At 45.9% G+C, this 15,686-nt stretch overlaps 1 protein-coding gene across 2 annotated transcripts in view; it reads right to left on the reverse strand.

Annotated features, from left to right (window-relative positions):
- The window catches only part of DCP1B (decapping mRNA 1B), a 75,418-nt gene extending 61,480 nt beyond the window's left edge, over positions 1-13,938 (reverse strand). For both annotated transcript variants that reach the window (XM_015422874.1, XM_015422873.1), the window contains exons 1-3: positions 13,786-13,938; positions 10,652-10,692; positions 2,616-2,743 (exon numbers count right to left, since the gene is read on the reverse strand). In XM_015422874.1, the coding sequence (XP_015278360.1) occupies positions 2,616-2,743; positions 10,652-10,692; positions 13,786-13,938 (322 nt within the window). The remainder of the gene's footprint in view (positions 1-2,615; positions 2,744-10,651; positions 10,693-13,785) is intronic.
- Between the last annotated feature and the right edge of the window lie 1,748 nt (positions 13,939-15,686).

Raw genomic sequence — 15,686 nt, forward strand, 5'->3', positions numbered from 1 at the left:
CTTGGGCGATCCGGCTCCGGGAAACGTCCCGAGACCCGGTCGCCATTTGCGCCACCGCGGCCGGAAGTTCCCGGGATGCTCCTTTGTGAGCAACTGGCATTAAAGCTATGAGTGAGCAATTTGGCTACTGCATAAATTAGTTTGCTCTGGAGGCATCTTTCCTGAATTAAGACAAAAATGTATGAGCCAGAGGCTAAAAAACTGTTAGCTACCTTGCACTTAGATGAAACACTGGACAAAGCCCAGGTGCCCTCAGGAGGTCCACCAGCAGGGCCGAAACTCCAGGAGCCCTCCCACTCTTGCCCCCCCAAGCACCAAGAATGCAGAGCATCACTGTGCCAGACATAAGAACATAAGAGAAGCCATGCTGGATCAGGCCAGTTGCTCATCCAGTCCAACACACTGTGTCACACATCAGCCAAAAATACCAGGGGCCCTCCGGAAGTCCACCAGCGAGACCTGAAATCCAGAAGCCCTCCCACTCTTGCCCCCCCAAGCACCAAGAACACAGAGCATCACTGTGCCAGACATAAGAACATAAGAGAAGCCATGCTGGATCAGGCAGGTGGCCCATCCAGTCCAACACACTGTGTCACACATCGGCCTAAAATAACAGGTGCCCTCCGGAGGTCCACCAGCGGGTGGGGGCTTCGTTCTAGCCACTCCAAGCGGCTAGAATCCAACCCCCTCTCCGGCTTTGCCGTGATCTTTGCCAAAGCTTCACAGCAAAGTGGGATAGAGGAGCAGAGAAAAGCGGGTGTCTGTGTGGGAGGGGGGTGCGCGGTGGCACTGGAGGCGCACGAGACACTGTGGGGGCCTCGGGGGCAACGACACAGTCCTCAGCATCAAAAACAGGGCAAATAACCCCTGTAGGAATACTGAGGGGGGAGCGATGCCAGTGTATTTTAAAAAGGTGTGTGGGGGAGATGGTTTTATTCCAGTTTGTTTCCCGCTAGGAGTTGCATCTCACTAGAGCGGCTGGCTTCCTATTCCCTCCGCGCTTCTCCTCTCCAGGTGGGTGGCGCCTCCGCACCCGGACTCCTTTTCCCACACCGCACCTCCCGCCCTCTGGTGGGTCTCCATCCCACCTGGTAGGGACCCGACAAACGGAGCCTTGACTCCTCTGGGAAGCTCGAACTCTACCAGGTGCCGCTGGACTCACGTCGAGTTGGTTGGCGGCGGCCAGGGAAGCTTTGTGCGGGCTGTGGAAACCTCTCGGCGGCTGGGGAAGCTTTGCGTGAGCGCCCGCCTGCCCCCGGCTCTTTCTGGGAGCACGACGCGGCTGACTCCTTCCGGTGTCGGGGTTTGATGCGAGGAGGTGGGTCCGCTGGGAAGATGAGAAGCCAAAGCTCGGAGCCTCTGGGAAATGGCCGTGGCCTAGAGAGCAGCTCAGTCTTCCGCAGAAGAGGAGGAGGAGAGGCCAAGCGCCACCTGGCCTGGCCTGGCTTCCCTCCCTCCCCTCCCTGGGCTCGCCATGTGGCTGGAGTGGAGGCTGAGGGCGGGCGGCGGGCCACAACGGCCGCCCCAGTCGTAGCAGGCGCTTGGAGGCCGAGCCGGGCCTCCGGGCGCTCCCTCGCCGGCTCCGGCATTCCCCCGGCGGGGGCGGGCGCAGGGGTTGGGCCGACCCCCGGCGGGGCGGGGTTGCCCCATCCATGCCGTCCTGGCTTGGCCTGGCCTGACTGGTCCGCGACTCCGGTGGGAGAGCTGCTGCTGTTGATGCTGTGGTGGCGGCCGCCGCTGGGTGGGAGCCGAGTGGGCTCCGGCAGCGCTCCTGGAAGCTGCCGGGCCAGCGGGTAAGCGCTACCCTTCGTTCGTGGGCCCCAGAATGCCCGCCTGGGTAGTCCTGCCTTCAGCATCCCTGGCATGTGGATTGTGTGAGTAGCGCGCCCTCCCTCTACCCCCCCGGCAAGGAGGGGCCGGCCGGCCTGAAGAAGGGGGCGGGGCTTCACCATGTGACCGCCCCCCCTGCGTCTCCCCCGGACTGACGTACTGGGGAGCTCCGGCGCAATGAGAGGCCTGGGCTCTACACTTCCTTGAAGCCAATAGGTAGCCCCAAAACCAAAACTTGTATATTGTGCTCTGAGCAAAGAATGCTGTCATATCTTGAAGAAGGATTGTTTATTAATCTGCATTTGTGAAATCCCTAGCATACTGGGGCTCAACAAGCTGTTAAATCGGGTTGCCAACCTCCAGGGGTCTGGAGATCTCCAACTATTTCAACTGATCTCCAGACAATGAAGAACAGTTTGCCTGGAAAAAATGGTTGCATTGCAGGGTGGACTCTATGGCATTCTACCCAGCTGAGGTCCCTCCCCATTCCAAACCCTGCCCCTCTCCAGGCTCCACCCCGAAATCTCTTCCCAACCCCTGCTGCTGAAGGTCTTCAGATTTACTTGAAAGGGAGACAGCTCTGAATATAATATGAGACAATGCCCCCCCAATGTTATGCACACACAAAAATTAATATTGGACATAACTGTAACTTGCATGCAAATTGTAAGATGAAATGTTTTGGGTTTAAATTTTTTTTTTTTAAGTAATCAGCAGAAAATACAGTTTTACTTTAAAACTGAGTAAAAAAAAAACTGAGTCAAAACCATAATGAAAATACTCACATCTGGCATTTCGGTAAAGTAGGAAAGGGTCCTGCAACTGGAAATCTAGGTCTTTAGTTATTGGCTCTGTACGATTCTCCATGCTCAGCCTATTCATAATGGTGAAACCGTATTTTGGTGAAGCTGATCTGAAAATGATCAAAGCAGGAACAATTCAGACAGTTTAAAAAATCTCCATCGTTTGCATGTTTTATACTATTTAAAATATTGTTGTATGCATACTACTGTCATGTGGAAAAGTAACTTCTGCAAGCCCGAGAAAATACTTGGTTTCTTTTTTAGATTGCCATACAGAGAGGTTCATTGAGAGCCAGTGTAATGTAGAGAACAGAGTGCTGGACTAGGATCTGGGAACACCCCGGGTTCAAATCCCCACTCTGCCATGGAAGCTGGCTGAGTCACCCTGGACCAGTCACATTCTCTCAGCCTAACAAACCTCACAGTGTTGTTGTGATAATAAAAAGAAGAAAAGGGGAACAATGTAAGCCCTTTGGGTCCCATGGGGGAGAAAGGAAGGGCATAAATTAAGTAAACAAGTAAATAAAATAAAATAATACTATCTCTTCATTATGCTGCATTCATATCATTAACTCCTATGCAACAAACTCATTAGCTTAACAGCTCTCAATAATAAACCCCTATTCTGTGCATAAACCTCCATCTGACTGCCTTGTGCTTCTCACCAGTCTCTCTGAAGGGAGGGAATCCTCCCCGTCCTGCCATCTCTGTGCCGGGATAGTAACAAGGGGCAGGGCTGATCTAACAACAACAACAATTTGAATTAAATTGGAATAAACCCACTATAAACCCTAGTTTGAAATCCTGGTTTAGCACCAACCAACAAACCTCGGTTTGTTGGACCACTGGCATTGAGGCATTACAAACAACTGGAGTTCAATCAAACAATGATGTCTAAACTAGTGTTTATTAAGAGGTATAAATGCACCCTTTTGATCAATGGCTGCCTTCAGACATAATAACAAATCAGAAACAAGCCTTGTAAATCCTTGGACTTGCACATACCCCTATCCCTGTTCTCTGTGTTTATAGCTTGGCAGCAACAGATTTCCTAATTCCTAATAAATCATACTTGATTGCTTCATGGGAACTGGATGAAACAGCAAACTATGTTTTATACTTTTGCCTAGACTGGGGGTTGAAACTCTGTTCATAGGCAAGACAACAAACCACAGTTGGTTACTACAACCACTATGGCTAATTTTATTGTTTCTGAAGTTCTTTTAAAATATTTGAATATTCATTGATTTTATCCTTAATAATAACTTTGGTGTATTATATTTTATCAGTGATTAAGAAGGGATCAGTGGATTCCTATTTGCGGGCATCTGTTCTGGCCACGCTAATCTATGCTTCAGTAATCTCAAAGCTAGATTACTGTAAAACGCTCTTCATGGGGCTGCCGCTGAAGGCAATCCAAAAGCTGCAGCTGGTGCAAAATGCAGCAGCTTGTCTGTTACCTGGCATTAGCCAACAGGACCATGTCACTCCTATTCTGAGATCCTTTCACTGGCTGTCTATTAATTTCCAGGTCTAATTAAAGGTATTAGTGCTCATCTTTAAAGCCCTTCATGAACTGGGGCCCCCTCATTTGAAGGATCATCTCTCCCTGCACGTTCCCATGCAACAGCTCTGCTCTTCCCACCAAGACCTATTATCAACTCCTCCATTGTCTACGTCACTTTCTGCCATGGTCCAAGCTTTGGCTTTTTCAGTTGTTGCCCCGTGCCTCTGGAACAGCACCCAGGAAGGGATCACAGGGATTCCCTCACTCCCGGCTTTCCAGCAAGGATACAAAACAGAGCTGTTCTGGAGAGCTTGTGGGGCAGTCAGAGAGCCTGGGCAAAGGGCGGGAATACCCTGCTAGTTTGGGCATGTTTTCGCTTTGCTTTACATTGCTTTACATTGCATTGCTTTGTACTGTTTTCACATTGTTGTACTTCTTTCACGTTGTTTTAATGCTGCCTTGGGCCTTGAGATGCCTGGGAGAAAGGTGGGGATATAAATACTGTAAATAAACAAAACCACAATCTTTTCCGTTTGCTAATGATCTTGTTGTTGTTGTTAACTGCCTCAAGTTATTTGGTGAAGAGAAGTATATAAATATTTCAAATAAAACTCCCAAGCAGTGTACTAGAGGGCTTGAGCCCTAGGACTTGTAAAGTTTGTTCCCATAATGAGAAACTGTGTTTTGTTTACATATGAATGCAGCCAATATATTTCCCTGCTGCTTTTGAATCATCTCTTAGTTTATTTTGTCTTACAATTAATGATTTAATCCTTCAGAAGAAGTCCTTTATTTTAGCTATCCAGACAGAGTTTCTGGCTATTATAACAGCTAAGACAGAGGTCGCAAGAGGTCCTTTACAGATTAAGCATTAACACTAGCAAGAGCAGTTTTTCAAACTTATCAGAATGTAAAGTACATACATCTCAAAACATTAGGAAGAATTTCCTGACAGAGGTTCCTCAGTGGAACAGGCTTCCTCGGGAGGTGGTGGGCTCTCCTTCTTTGGAGGTTTTTAAACAGAGGCTAGATGGCCATCTGATAGCAATGTAGATTCTCTGAATTTAGGCAGATCATGAGAGGGAGGGCTGCATCAGTGCTTGGTTCTTGTGGCCTTTTCTTACATGCCCAGGGAAACGGTGATCACCACGTTGGGGTCAGGAAGCAATTTTTCTCCAGGCCAGGCCAGTTTAGCTGTATATCCTGGAGGTTTTTGCCATCTTCTGGGCATGGAGCAGGGGCCACTGGGTGTGTGGGGGGGGGGAGGTATTTGTGAATTTCCTGCATTGTTCAGGGGGTTGGACTAGATGATCCTAGAGGCCCCTTCCAACTCTATGATTCTGAGTATTGTTCCCACACCCGCACTGTTCCCAATCTACTGGTGTTACATTAACTGAAACTGCCCTAGCTTGCTGTGCTAAAAGTAAGCACTGAATAAACTTACCGCTTGAAAGCTCTTCACTGGCTACTGAAACTAGTACATATAGGATATGCTATTTTTAACTAGGATTGACACTGGGGAGAAAGCATTGGCTAGGTAGCTGAGAGATATGCCAGGTATCATAACCCTCAGAGGACATTTCCATACCTTGAGCCTCTAGAATGTGCCTTAGAGAAGGGAAGGTAACAGAATACAAAGAAAAGGGCAGAAGTAAAGGAAAGAATACAAGACGGCAATCACAGAATTATCAGAGGAAGAGTCCATTCAGTTTGTCTTTTGGTTATTCCCTTTAGGAGGTTTTGTTTTTGACATTATTTGAATTATTTCCCCTGCAATTTTCAACAACAGCAGGCTATTAAAAATCACTATCAAAATTATTCAAATATCTTCTCCACAAGTAGCTTTATTATTAGGAAGACAAACTCTTTCACCGCTGTTCCTCGTTGTACTTTTTTAATGATCCGACAGGCTGATTTCTGATTATGGAATGACCTCCCAGCCTAACATACCTCACAGGACTGCTGTGAAGATAAAATGGAGGAGAGGAGAATGCTGAAAGCTACCTTGGGTCCTCATTGAGGAGAAAGGCAGTATACAGATTATTATTATTTATTATTTCAATGAAGTCAATACATGAAAAATAATTTGTATGATACTTGTTGATTCTCAAAACACTACCTACAAATGCTTCTTCTTCTTCACATTTATATTTCCAAAGCAGAGGAAAGGAAAGTCATATTCACCAAAAAGCAGTAAAACAAGTGGGGAAAAAAATTAAATTTAGTTTAGACTGCAAATGGTTTGGTTAGAAACTGTAAGAACATTTCCACACAGGGTATCTGGAGTCTTAATAAGAAGTGGAATTTTTTCCCCTGCCTCCACACAACATTGTGATGTTCTCATGCAGTTTCCAGATTGTCCTTAGCTCTTCTGTGAGCATTCCTATGATGGACTGCACTTTTTAAGAGGCTTAGAAGTGCTGTACCAACAACTAAAGGGTTGTGAAGAGTTAATTCCAGAGAGCCTTGAGTGATAGGCTGCTCTGCTTGGTTAGCATCAGCTGAACACAGAAAGTCTTGAGAGAGCTGGATGCTGAGGAAAGTCAGTCAGATTCCTGCCTTTACTGTGAAGAGCCGTGTACGGAGACCATCTACGAATAGCCCTATCAAAAAAGGGTTTAGTGCTGACAGAGTCAGATTTCTACCTTGACAGAATGCAATCTGTGTATGTGGGGTGGGGTGGGGGAGTTTGGCAAGGAAGTTTGGCTGTGGAGAAGATTCATATTCAGGCCAAAGGAAAGGGGATAGATCTTCTAGAGAGAGAAGAAGATTCCCTACCCAGTCAAACAGGGAGAGTTATCTCTGAGGAGTACAGAGATCCCTGGTCTGGTGTGATTAGGAACTGCCTTTAGAAATCTAAAAAGTCAGTCAAGCACTCAAGAAGCATACTGGTGTTCCAAAGAGAAGGGGTTTGGGTACTGGGAAGAGGGTACCAGCCTTCTGGGCACCAAAAAGCATCAGCGATTATAAAGTGAACCAGAGAGTTTGGGAGAACACTGGAACAAAAGCCTCTCAACATAAAGATCTAAGTAACTGAATAATTTAAGAATCTCTCATTAGCCTGATACAAAAGAACAAAAGTCTGTGCTTGTAATTGCTTTACCTCAGTAATTTCAATGCCTGATTTCACCTGACCTTTCCCTTTGATGTTAAAATAAAACCTTTAATTATTTTTGAATGTTAAAAGCGTCTCAAGTGCCATTTTCAAGGGTTTAAGTTAAAGGGCAGTTCTATCCCTTCCCTCAAGTTCCTGGGCTGAGCAAATAGCCAAAATATACTTTACTGACAGGGTGGGACAGACAAGGTTTCTTCAAGGGAAGAATAAACATGCTGCCAGGGCTGCTCAGTCACTGAAGGGAAACAGAAATGGAGGGAAAATCTTGCCTGAGTGAGGGAAGTGGATGGGGTCTGTCATAATTCCAAAACCTGCTTTTGGAAAATGGGGGGGAAGGGGGGGGCCTGCTCTGTGAACATGAAAGTCCAGACCTTTCCCTGTCCCACCCACATTGCTGCCATTAAGTTAAAGTCAGTCCTATCCCTTCCCTAGAGTTCCTGGGCTGGGCAAATAGCAAAAATATACCTTACTGACAGGGTGGGACAGACAAGGTTTCTTCAAAGGAAGTGTTTTTATTTTTTTAAACAAAATCTTCTGGTTTTGATGATTTTTTTGTTGGATTAAGAACACTATAGAGAGAAGGCATCATTTCAGTTCTCTGCACTTCCAGGGGAAAAAATTACGGCCCTGCTTGACTTTGAAAAAAGACAGGTCCAAGCAATACAAAAACTGAAGTATGATTGGTTTATCCAAGCTGGGACAAAAATTATGGAATAACATCCAAATTGGAGGGCAACATAAGCAAACTGCAAATGCTTTCCATAATCCTGTCCAAGAAATTGTTAAATTGCAGGTATGCACATCCCCTTACCCTTAAATGAGCAGTACTGCTTAGACCAACAGTTTTTACATATTTGGGCACTGTCAGGGACTTCCCATCACACAGACACGCATACAGTATGACTCTATTTGCAATGCCATTTGCAGCATTTCAGGCAGATGTGTTCTCCAGACGCCACTGCAAATAAATGAGTTATCTCCATTTACGCATGCACCTGTCTGCCGGCTGAACATAAACATGCAAAGCCACTCCTATTCTGACTGAATTCCACTTTTGCCATGGCAGTGCAGTTTGCTTCAATGAACATTAACCAGTGAGACAAGAAGATGCAGGGATGTAACCATGCGCACAGTTTACACATTTAACAGGGCAAACATGATTGCTGAATAAGACATCAATCAGTCCTTTGTCACTGAGGCATTCTGTTGTAAAAGGTAAACATTAAATTGTATTTTAAACAGAACATAATCACGTTTATCAGGCTCATTCATACGAAGGATTAAACTGCATTATCATGCCCTATGCATCTTCAAGTTCACGAAATACCACTCATCAGGTATTTCAGTATAACCTTCAACTTTTTCAAATCAGCATCTGCTGTTCCTCTTCTCTTAGGAATAAGACAGAAATGAAGCCAGTCACTTTCAACGAACACAATGGGACAGCTGAGACAGAAAGTCAAGCCACAGTTTAGCTCAGGGGTCCCCCAATGTGGTGCCTGTTGGCATCACGGCACCTGTCAACACCTGTCCGGAGTGTTTTTAGAAAGTGGGTGGCACACTTGCCCAGCAGGGCTTCGGATTTGCCACTGGAGATCTGATTATTTGTTTCAGTGGTAGCTACCACCACTGTGTTGGTTTCAGTCTCTCTTACTCCGCTTCCTGAGTGTATTCTATAAATGACTCCCATTCTCCCCTCTACTGGGGCTCTACTGGGGCTTCCTCTATGTGTGTGGCTCCCCCCTTGCATGGCATCCATTTTGTGGTGGATTCTGCCTCCTGTGGCAGCCATTTTGTGGTTGCACCCGCCACCCTCTGTCAGAATTCTAAAGGTGCCCACAGGCTCAAAAAGGTTGGGCACCCCTGGGTTGGCCTAATCTGCTTATACAAATGCACCTTCTAGAACACTATGGTTTTGTTCTTGCTTCCTTTCCAAATCAGCAGTACAAATCAGCTTCATATTATGGTTAGCAATTCTTCTTTGGAGGGGAAGCAGGTTTTTCTGGTTCAGATAAATGGCATGCTCTGGTTTGCACTAAATCAGAAATCATTAATCAGTGCCAGTGACACAAGGGAGGAGAGAAAATGTAAGCATGGGATTAACTTGCGTAGTGCCGAACTATGGTTTGGTATCATGTCTGTGTAGTACCAGTGTTTCTCAAACAGGGATGGAAAGGAATAGGACACCAACAGGAGGAAGAAATGGTGATAGAGAGTGAGGGTGAAGTAGGATAGCAGGGTATAGGAATGGATGCCTGGGAAAGAAGAGGCACAGAGCAATTAGAAACTGGGTGGTTATACCAAGTGCTTGGGGGGTGGCAGTGAGGAGATTTAAGAAGTTCAGAACATTCAGAAAATACCTATCAGGATTCTTTGCTGACAGTGGCATAGCTGTATTAATCTGCTGCAGCAAAACACACACACACGAAAAGGAGCCTTTTGGCCCTTTTATACTTTAACAGATTTATCAAAGCATATGTTTTTGTAAGCTTAGAGCTCATTTTGTCAGATGCATGGCACTGATTCTTATTTTGTAGAATACAGACATGGCACTGGAAAGGTGTGTGTGGGGGGGGAAATCTGGGCACACTGGGGATTAAAAGGCCATGAAATAGAGGACGTATAGCTTCTGACATTTCTGGACAAAATTCAACAATATATAGGACAAACACAGTGACCAAAGAGTTGTAATTTGTGATAACAAGTTCAGCTACTTAGATTTTTAGCACCTGTAGCACCCAAGAATGGTTTAATCCCCAGTTGACACCATCAAACCCAGGGACAAATTTGAATACAGCAGTTTCTCAATGAACCTTTGAAGATCATTTGCTGAAGAACTGAGACGTTCAAGTCAGCAGAACAATGTCCTAGTAGACGGAGATGGGCTCGCACCAGTTTCTGAATGCTGCCAATTTTATGGCAAATTTATGACCTTTTTTATTTTATTTTCTTTTTTGGCATAGTGAATAGCCTGCTTGTCCTAGATAGGGTCGGAAGGCATTGTTGACGAGGACATGGATCCGACAAAGCAAGCTCTGTCATGAAAGCTTATGCCCCAAGATTCCTTTGCTTTGCTGAAAAAATGTTTCCACCTGTTTTAAACTGCAATTTCTCCTGACTGGATTGTGTGACATAACTCCTTCAGTAAGGAGTAGTCAGCAATCTGCCATTCAAAGGGAAAAATTTTCCTTATGTATCATGTTAAAATTGGATTGAGTATCTTTTCCTCAGATTTCCACTTTAATCACCCATACCCAATTAACAGTTTCACATGATTTGAAAATTCGTATTTCTCACATTAATTCAGTACCAGACACAGCCTCAGTTGCTTCAGTTCTGGCCTCGCATAGAAAGGACATGACTGTAAGGGTATAATCTTAAAATATATTATCTCACCTGGTATAAACAAACAGTGTCCCTTCCACATCAGTCTTCTCCTAAAATCAAATAAATACGCAGATTGAAAGACAGTCACAAGCAAGCAGTGAAAGCCAAAGTAACATGCGTGCAGTACTGTGATTATGGCAGAAATCAGGAGCATACAGGTACAAATATTAACAAAAAGACTATAGCAGCTTTGCAGGCCTTGTTCATTTGACATACACTGTAGACTGCTGTCATCTGCAGAAGTCTCTGGACTGATGGGCAGGCTCCTCCTCCCCCTGGAGATGGAAAGTGCCAGGGATTGTGGGAAGAGGAACCCACTCTCCCTCAAGATGGAGAGACAGTTTATTTTAACACAGATAACTGGTTCCAGCAGTCTTAATCAGCAGGAGATTAGGTTAGGGTGTGTGTGTGTGTGTGTTTGTGTGTGTGTGTGTGTGTTAAGTGCCGTCAAGTTGCTTCGGACTTATGACGTCTCTTTGAATTAATGACCTCCAAAACATCCTATCATTAACAGCCCTGCTCAGGTCCTGCAAACTGAGGGCCTTTGTGGCTTCCTTGATATGAGTCAATCCATCTCAGTGCTGGGTCTTCCTCTTTCCTGCTGCCTTCAACTTTTCCTAGCATTGCCTTCTCGTAATGTGACCAAAGTACAATAGCCTCAGTTTAGTCATTTTAGCTTCTAGGGAGTTTGATTTGATCTAGAATCCACTTTGCCTTAGTGGCAAAGTCCATGCTTAAAGCAAGTTTAATTTGAGCTGAGTAGAACCTAAAACAGCACTAGGTAGGCAATGAAAAAAAGAGTTACTTTTGCAGGATACCTTCTGGGTTAGAATCAGCAGCTGAGATCTTGCAGAGAACAGGGTATTGAAGGTATCTAACTACAGAGCAATGATGTCTGTGAATGGATAAAAACAGGAATGTAACCTGATTAAACTGCTCTGGAAAGGGCCAGAGCAACAGATGTAAAACTAAACAAGCAAAAATGAGAATTCAGAATTCAGGACATAGCAGATTTAGATTTTACATGAAAGACTAACTGGAAAAAATGATGTATTATCAATCATTCGGTTGGCCTGTACTTCACACATAGACTCCACCAAAAAGATAAACAGGGAGGGACTCCAAAAAGTGATTAGGAATGGTGAGTTTTGTGGGAAAATTCATGCCAAGCTTGACAACTCCCACACAGTAAGCCTACAAGTCTTCTTAGAAAATATCGAACCATGACTATAGCTAAGAAAAAGCCTGGCAAATCTTCCTTCAAGGATCTAGAGACTCCTTTTTATAGCTTTAGCTATATTTCCTTACTATTGCAAAAAGCCAGGAAAAGCAGTAACAGGCACATTACCCTACCAGGATATCTGACAGGACTATTAGGGGAACTGATGATGAATTTGACATTATCTGTGTCAACCGATAAAGAAAAGCTGTCCGGTATCAGAAAAATGTGTGCCTTCTGTAAACTCCTGCCACAACAAATGACATCACTCTGCAGCAAATGATCAATATATCACTCTAGATCAGTGAGACATTCAAACCTGCCCCATATTTTCAATTTAATGTGGTGCTTTTGTTCACAGATTGACAGTCCCCAAAGTACTGCAAAATGACATGCCTCAGATACATGAAGCACATCTGGGCTCTGAAAAAAGCATGAAAGGCAGAGCCAGAGATGTGCTCCATAGGCCTCAGAACCATCTGCATATTGAGACAGAAAAATAACGTGACTCATGCCAAAAAATACTAGCCCAGGCAACGGAAGGAACCTCTTGAATCAACAGTGGCGGAGCACATGCTTTGCATGCGGAAGATGCCACAAACAATCCTTGGCATCTCCACTTTAAAAGATTTCTGGTTGCTAGTGTTAGGAAAGAAAATTGTGTCCCCGGGACCCTGGAAAGCCACTGACGGTCAGAGTACACAGTGCTGAGCTTGACAGACTACTTTGTTTATGTTGGATATGTAACAATGGAAAGTAAGGGAGATAGCACAAACATTACCAGAACAAAGGCAGTGAGTACCTGTTGGTCTTAGGATGCATCGAAATTGCAACAGTTTTCTGAGTAGCCCTCACTGTGCTTCCACATGGGAGTTTTCTGCACACTTTCCTTGCCTCAGCCCAAGATTGCTTGTCATTTCCCCCCCATGCCACTGGAGGGTTCTTTGCTTGTTTAAATCAATAATACGAAGATAACAATTACCACTTTTTAGAGCTCTGCAGTGGTAATGGGGGGAGATGGCAGCCATAGGGGGCAGAGACAAGTAACATGGTGCTGCTGTGGGCAGGTGCTTAATAATGCACACTTTCTCATCCACATGTGTTTGGACTGTGATCACTACCAGCAGATCGTATCAAACCAGGTTTGGGAAAGATGGTAGCAAAGTGCATTACTAGAGGACAGCTCTGAGGGCTGTCCACTTACAGGTAGGGGAAGGAGTTCTTGCAGAATTACAACTGATCTCCAGAAGCTGCCATTTCCTCCAGGGGAACTAATCACTGTAGTCTGGAAATCAGCTCTAATTCCAGAACTCTGGGCCTTGAGTTTGGTAACCCTAAGACCAGTATCTGGGGAAAAAATGGGGTACAAACTGAGTATTTTGCTGTACAGATGTTAAATGTACAGAAAGAATTGCCCAACTTGCGTTCAAAGAGAAATCATTTGCACACTGTGCATGGACTGCATGCACATCCACAGTAAATGAGCACATGCACTCATGGGGCTGATCTCAAACCCACTGTATGCCAGTTTGTTGTCTGAATAGGGCTTTTCTTTCTTGCACTTCTGGACACTGAACTCCCTTTATTTCCAGGTAGTTCAATTTCTTTAAAAGCCTTGGCTGAAGTTGAGGGAGAGATACACACACACCCAATTTTGCCAGGGCACTAGTTGCAGATCTCTAGTAAAGCGCAGATGCAGAAGATCAACTAAAAAGCACAGCAAGAGACTCCAACCGAGATCACTGGGATGTACCATTTACATGTACAATGGAAGGATGAAAACCCCCCCCCATATGCCCTTACACTACAAAATTTACGGCAAGAGAATGACGTTCCTAATTTAAAGAGACAGCCACATTATTCCATCCTCTCCCATTTCAACAGCACCCCCAACACCACCCCGGGATGACACTCGATCACGCACCCACTCGTTGGCTCGGTGCCCAAAAGTGTAGAGCGCCACCTGGCTGGCCACGTCCAGGATACCGCTGATATAGGGGTCGTGTCGCTGCAGAGCCGCCAGGCTGATGTCCAACCCCTTGCCCAGTGGGGCGGCCCCAGCCACCACCGCAGCCATCTTGCCTCGGAGAAAACAACACTGGAGATTGGGGCAGGCATGGCTAATCCACAGCCGAAGGGAAGATTGGGCGTGCCTACCTCCTTTCCTGTACTCACCGCGGAGCATAAAAGCGGGAAAGAGGCAGTCATCCTAATCGAATACCGAGTCGAGAGAGAGAGAGCGAGGAGCGGTTGCTATGGGCGACAGGTCAGCTCCCGGAGCAACGGCCAGCTTTCTAGTTCCCCTCGCTTGTGCTGCCGCGTTAAAATAAGTGAGGGGATGTAAAGAGCAGGAATATATACGGGACGTACTCAAAACAAGACTCCAAGCTTGCCCACAACACAGGTTTTCTGCAGTCGACAAAATACATCAAGAGCATGTGTAAAAATACCACAAAGCAATTGTGTTTTTATATTGCAGAGTTCGCTAATCACTGACACGTCGACATTTAGAAATGCAGAGGAAGAAGTCGGACTTACATTTTTTCTTTACATTAGGAATCAGATGATTTAAGTACTTGTGAAGCAAGTTTATAAAAATCACGATAGGAAGACTCAGCGCTGGCTTCAACCCTCCTACTGCTGCATCTAGGCTTGCCAGCCTCCAGGTGGGACCTGGAGATCTCCTGCTTTTACAACTGATCTCCAGCTGACAGAGATCAGCTCCCCTGGAGAACATGGCTGCTTTGAATGGTGAGCTCTATGGCATGGTACCATGCTGAGGCCCCTCCCCAAACCCCGCCCTCTCCTGGATCCACCCCCAGAGTCTCCTGGTATTTTCCAACCCAGACCTGGCATCCCTAGCTGCAGCGCATATATTCCCACACTGATTTGGCAGCTTTATTTCAAGTGAAAGTTCTAACTCAACTGTATTAGCAGACTCCACCCAGCAGCTTCCTTTTCTAACCGCCTTGGCAAAGGGGCATGGCATAATGTAAGGTTGCCAACCTCCAGGTGGTGGCTGGAGATCTCTCAGAATTCTGTAGGATCTCCAAACTATAGAGAGATCCCTTGGAGAAAACAGCTGATTTGGGAAGTGGACTCTATGGCAATATACCCGGCTAGGGTTGCCACCCCACCAGCCACTGATGGGGATTGAGGGGTTGCCAACCTCCAGGTGGTTGCTGGAGATCTCCTGGGATTACAACTGATCTCCAGGCAACAGAGATTGGTTTACCTGGAGAAAATGGCAGCTTTGGAAAGTGGGCTCTATGGCATTATATCCCATTGAAGTCCCTCCCCTCCCCAAACCCTGCCCTCCTCAGGCTCCATCTCCAAAATCTCTAGGTATTTCCCAACCTGGAGCTGGCAACCTTACCCTTGGCCCTACTCCCTGGACATTGGCTCAAATCGGGGTTCAGCCCCACCACTTCCTGAACACGATGAAAGCCTCCTGCCTGGGCTTTAAAGGTGGGCCCAGCCTCCCTCCTCCATCTCCTTCTAACCCTGGCCCTTACTGGCTGTTGGCCTGTCCATGTTTTCCTCTCTAGAGTGGTGAGGCCACTACCTACTTGGGGGCTGTCACTGCCTGCCCTGCTGGGCTGGCCACTATTGATGGATACCCTGTTGCCTCTTGGTGTAGTGGTTAAGTGTACGGACTCTAATCTGGGAGAACTGGGTTTGATTCCCCATTTGCAGCTGCTGGATTACTTTCGGCAAGCCATAGTTCTGTCAGAGCTGTTCTCTCAAGGACAGTTCTCTCAGAGCTCTCTCAGCCCCACCTACCTCACAGGGTGTCTGTTGTGGGGAGAGGAAGGGAAGGAGATT

Source organism: Gekko japonicus, unplaced genomic scaffold (genome assembly GCF_001447785.1).
Source record: "Gekko japonicus isolate JY-2015 unplaced genomic scaffold, Gekko_japonicus_V1.1 scaffold34, whole genome shotgun sequence".
NCBI classification, from domain to species: Eukaryota; Metazoa; Chordata; class Lepidosauria; order Squamata; family Gekkonidae; genus Gekko; species Gekko japonicus.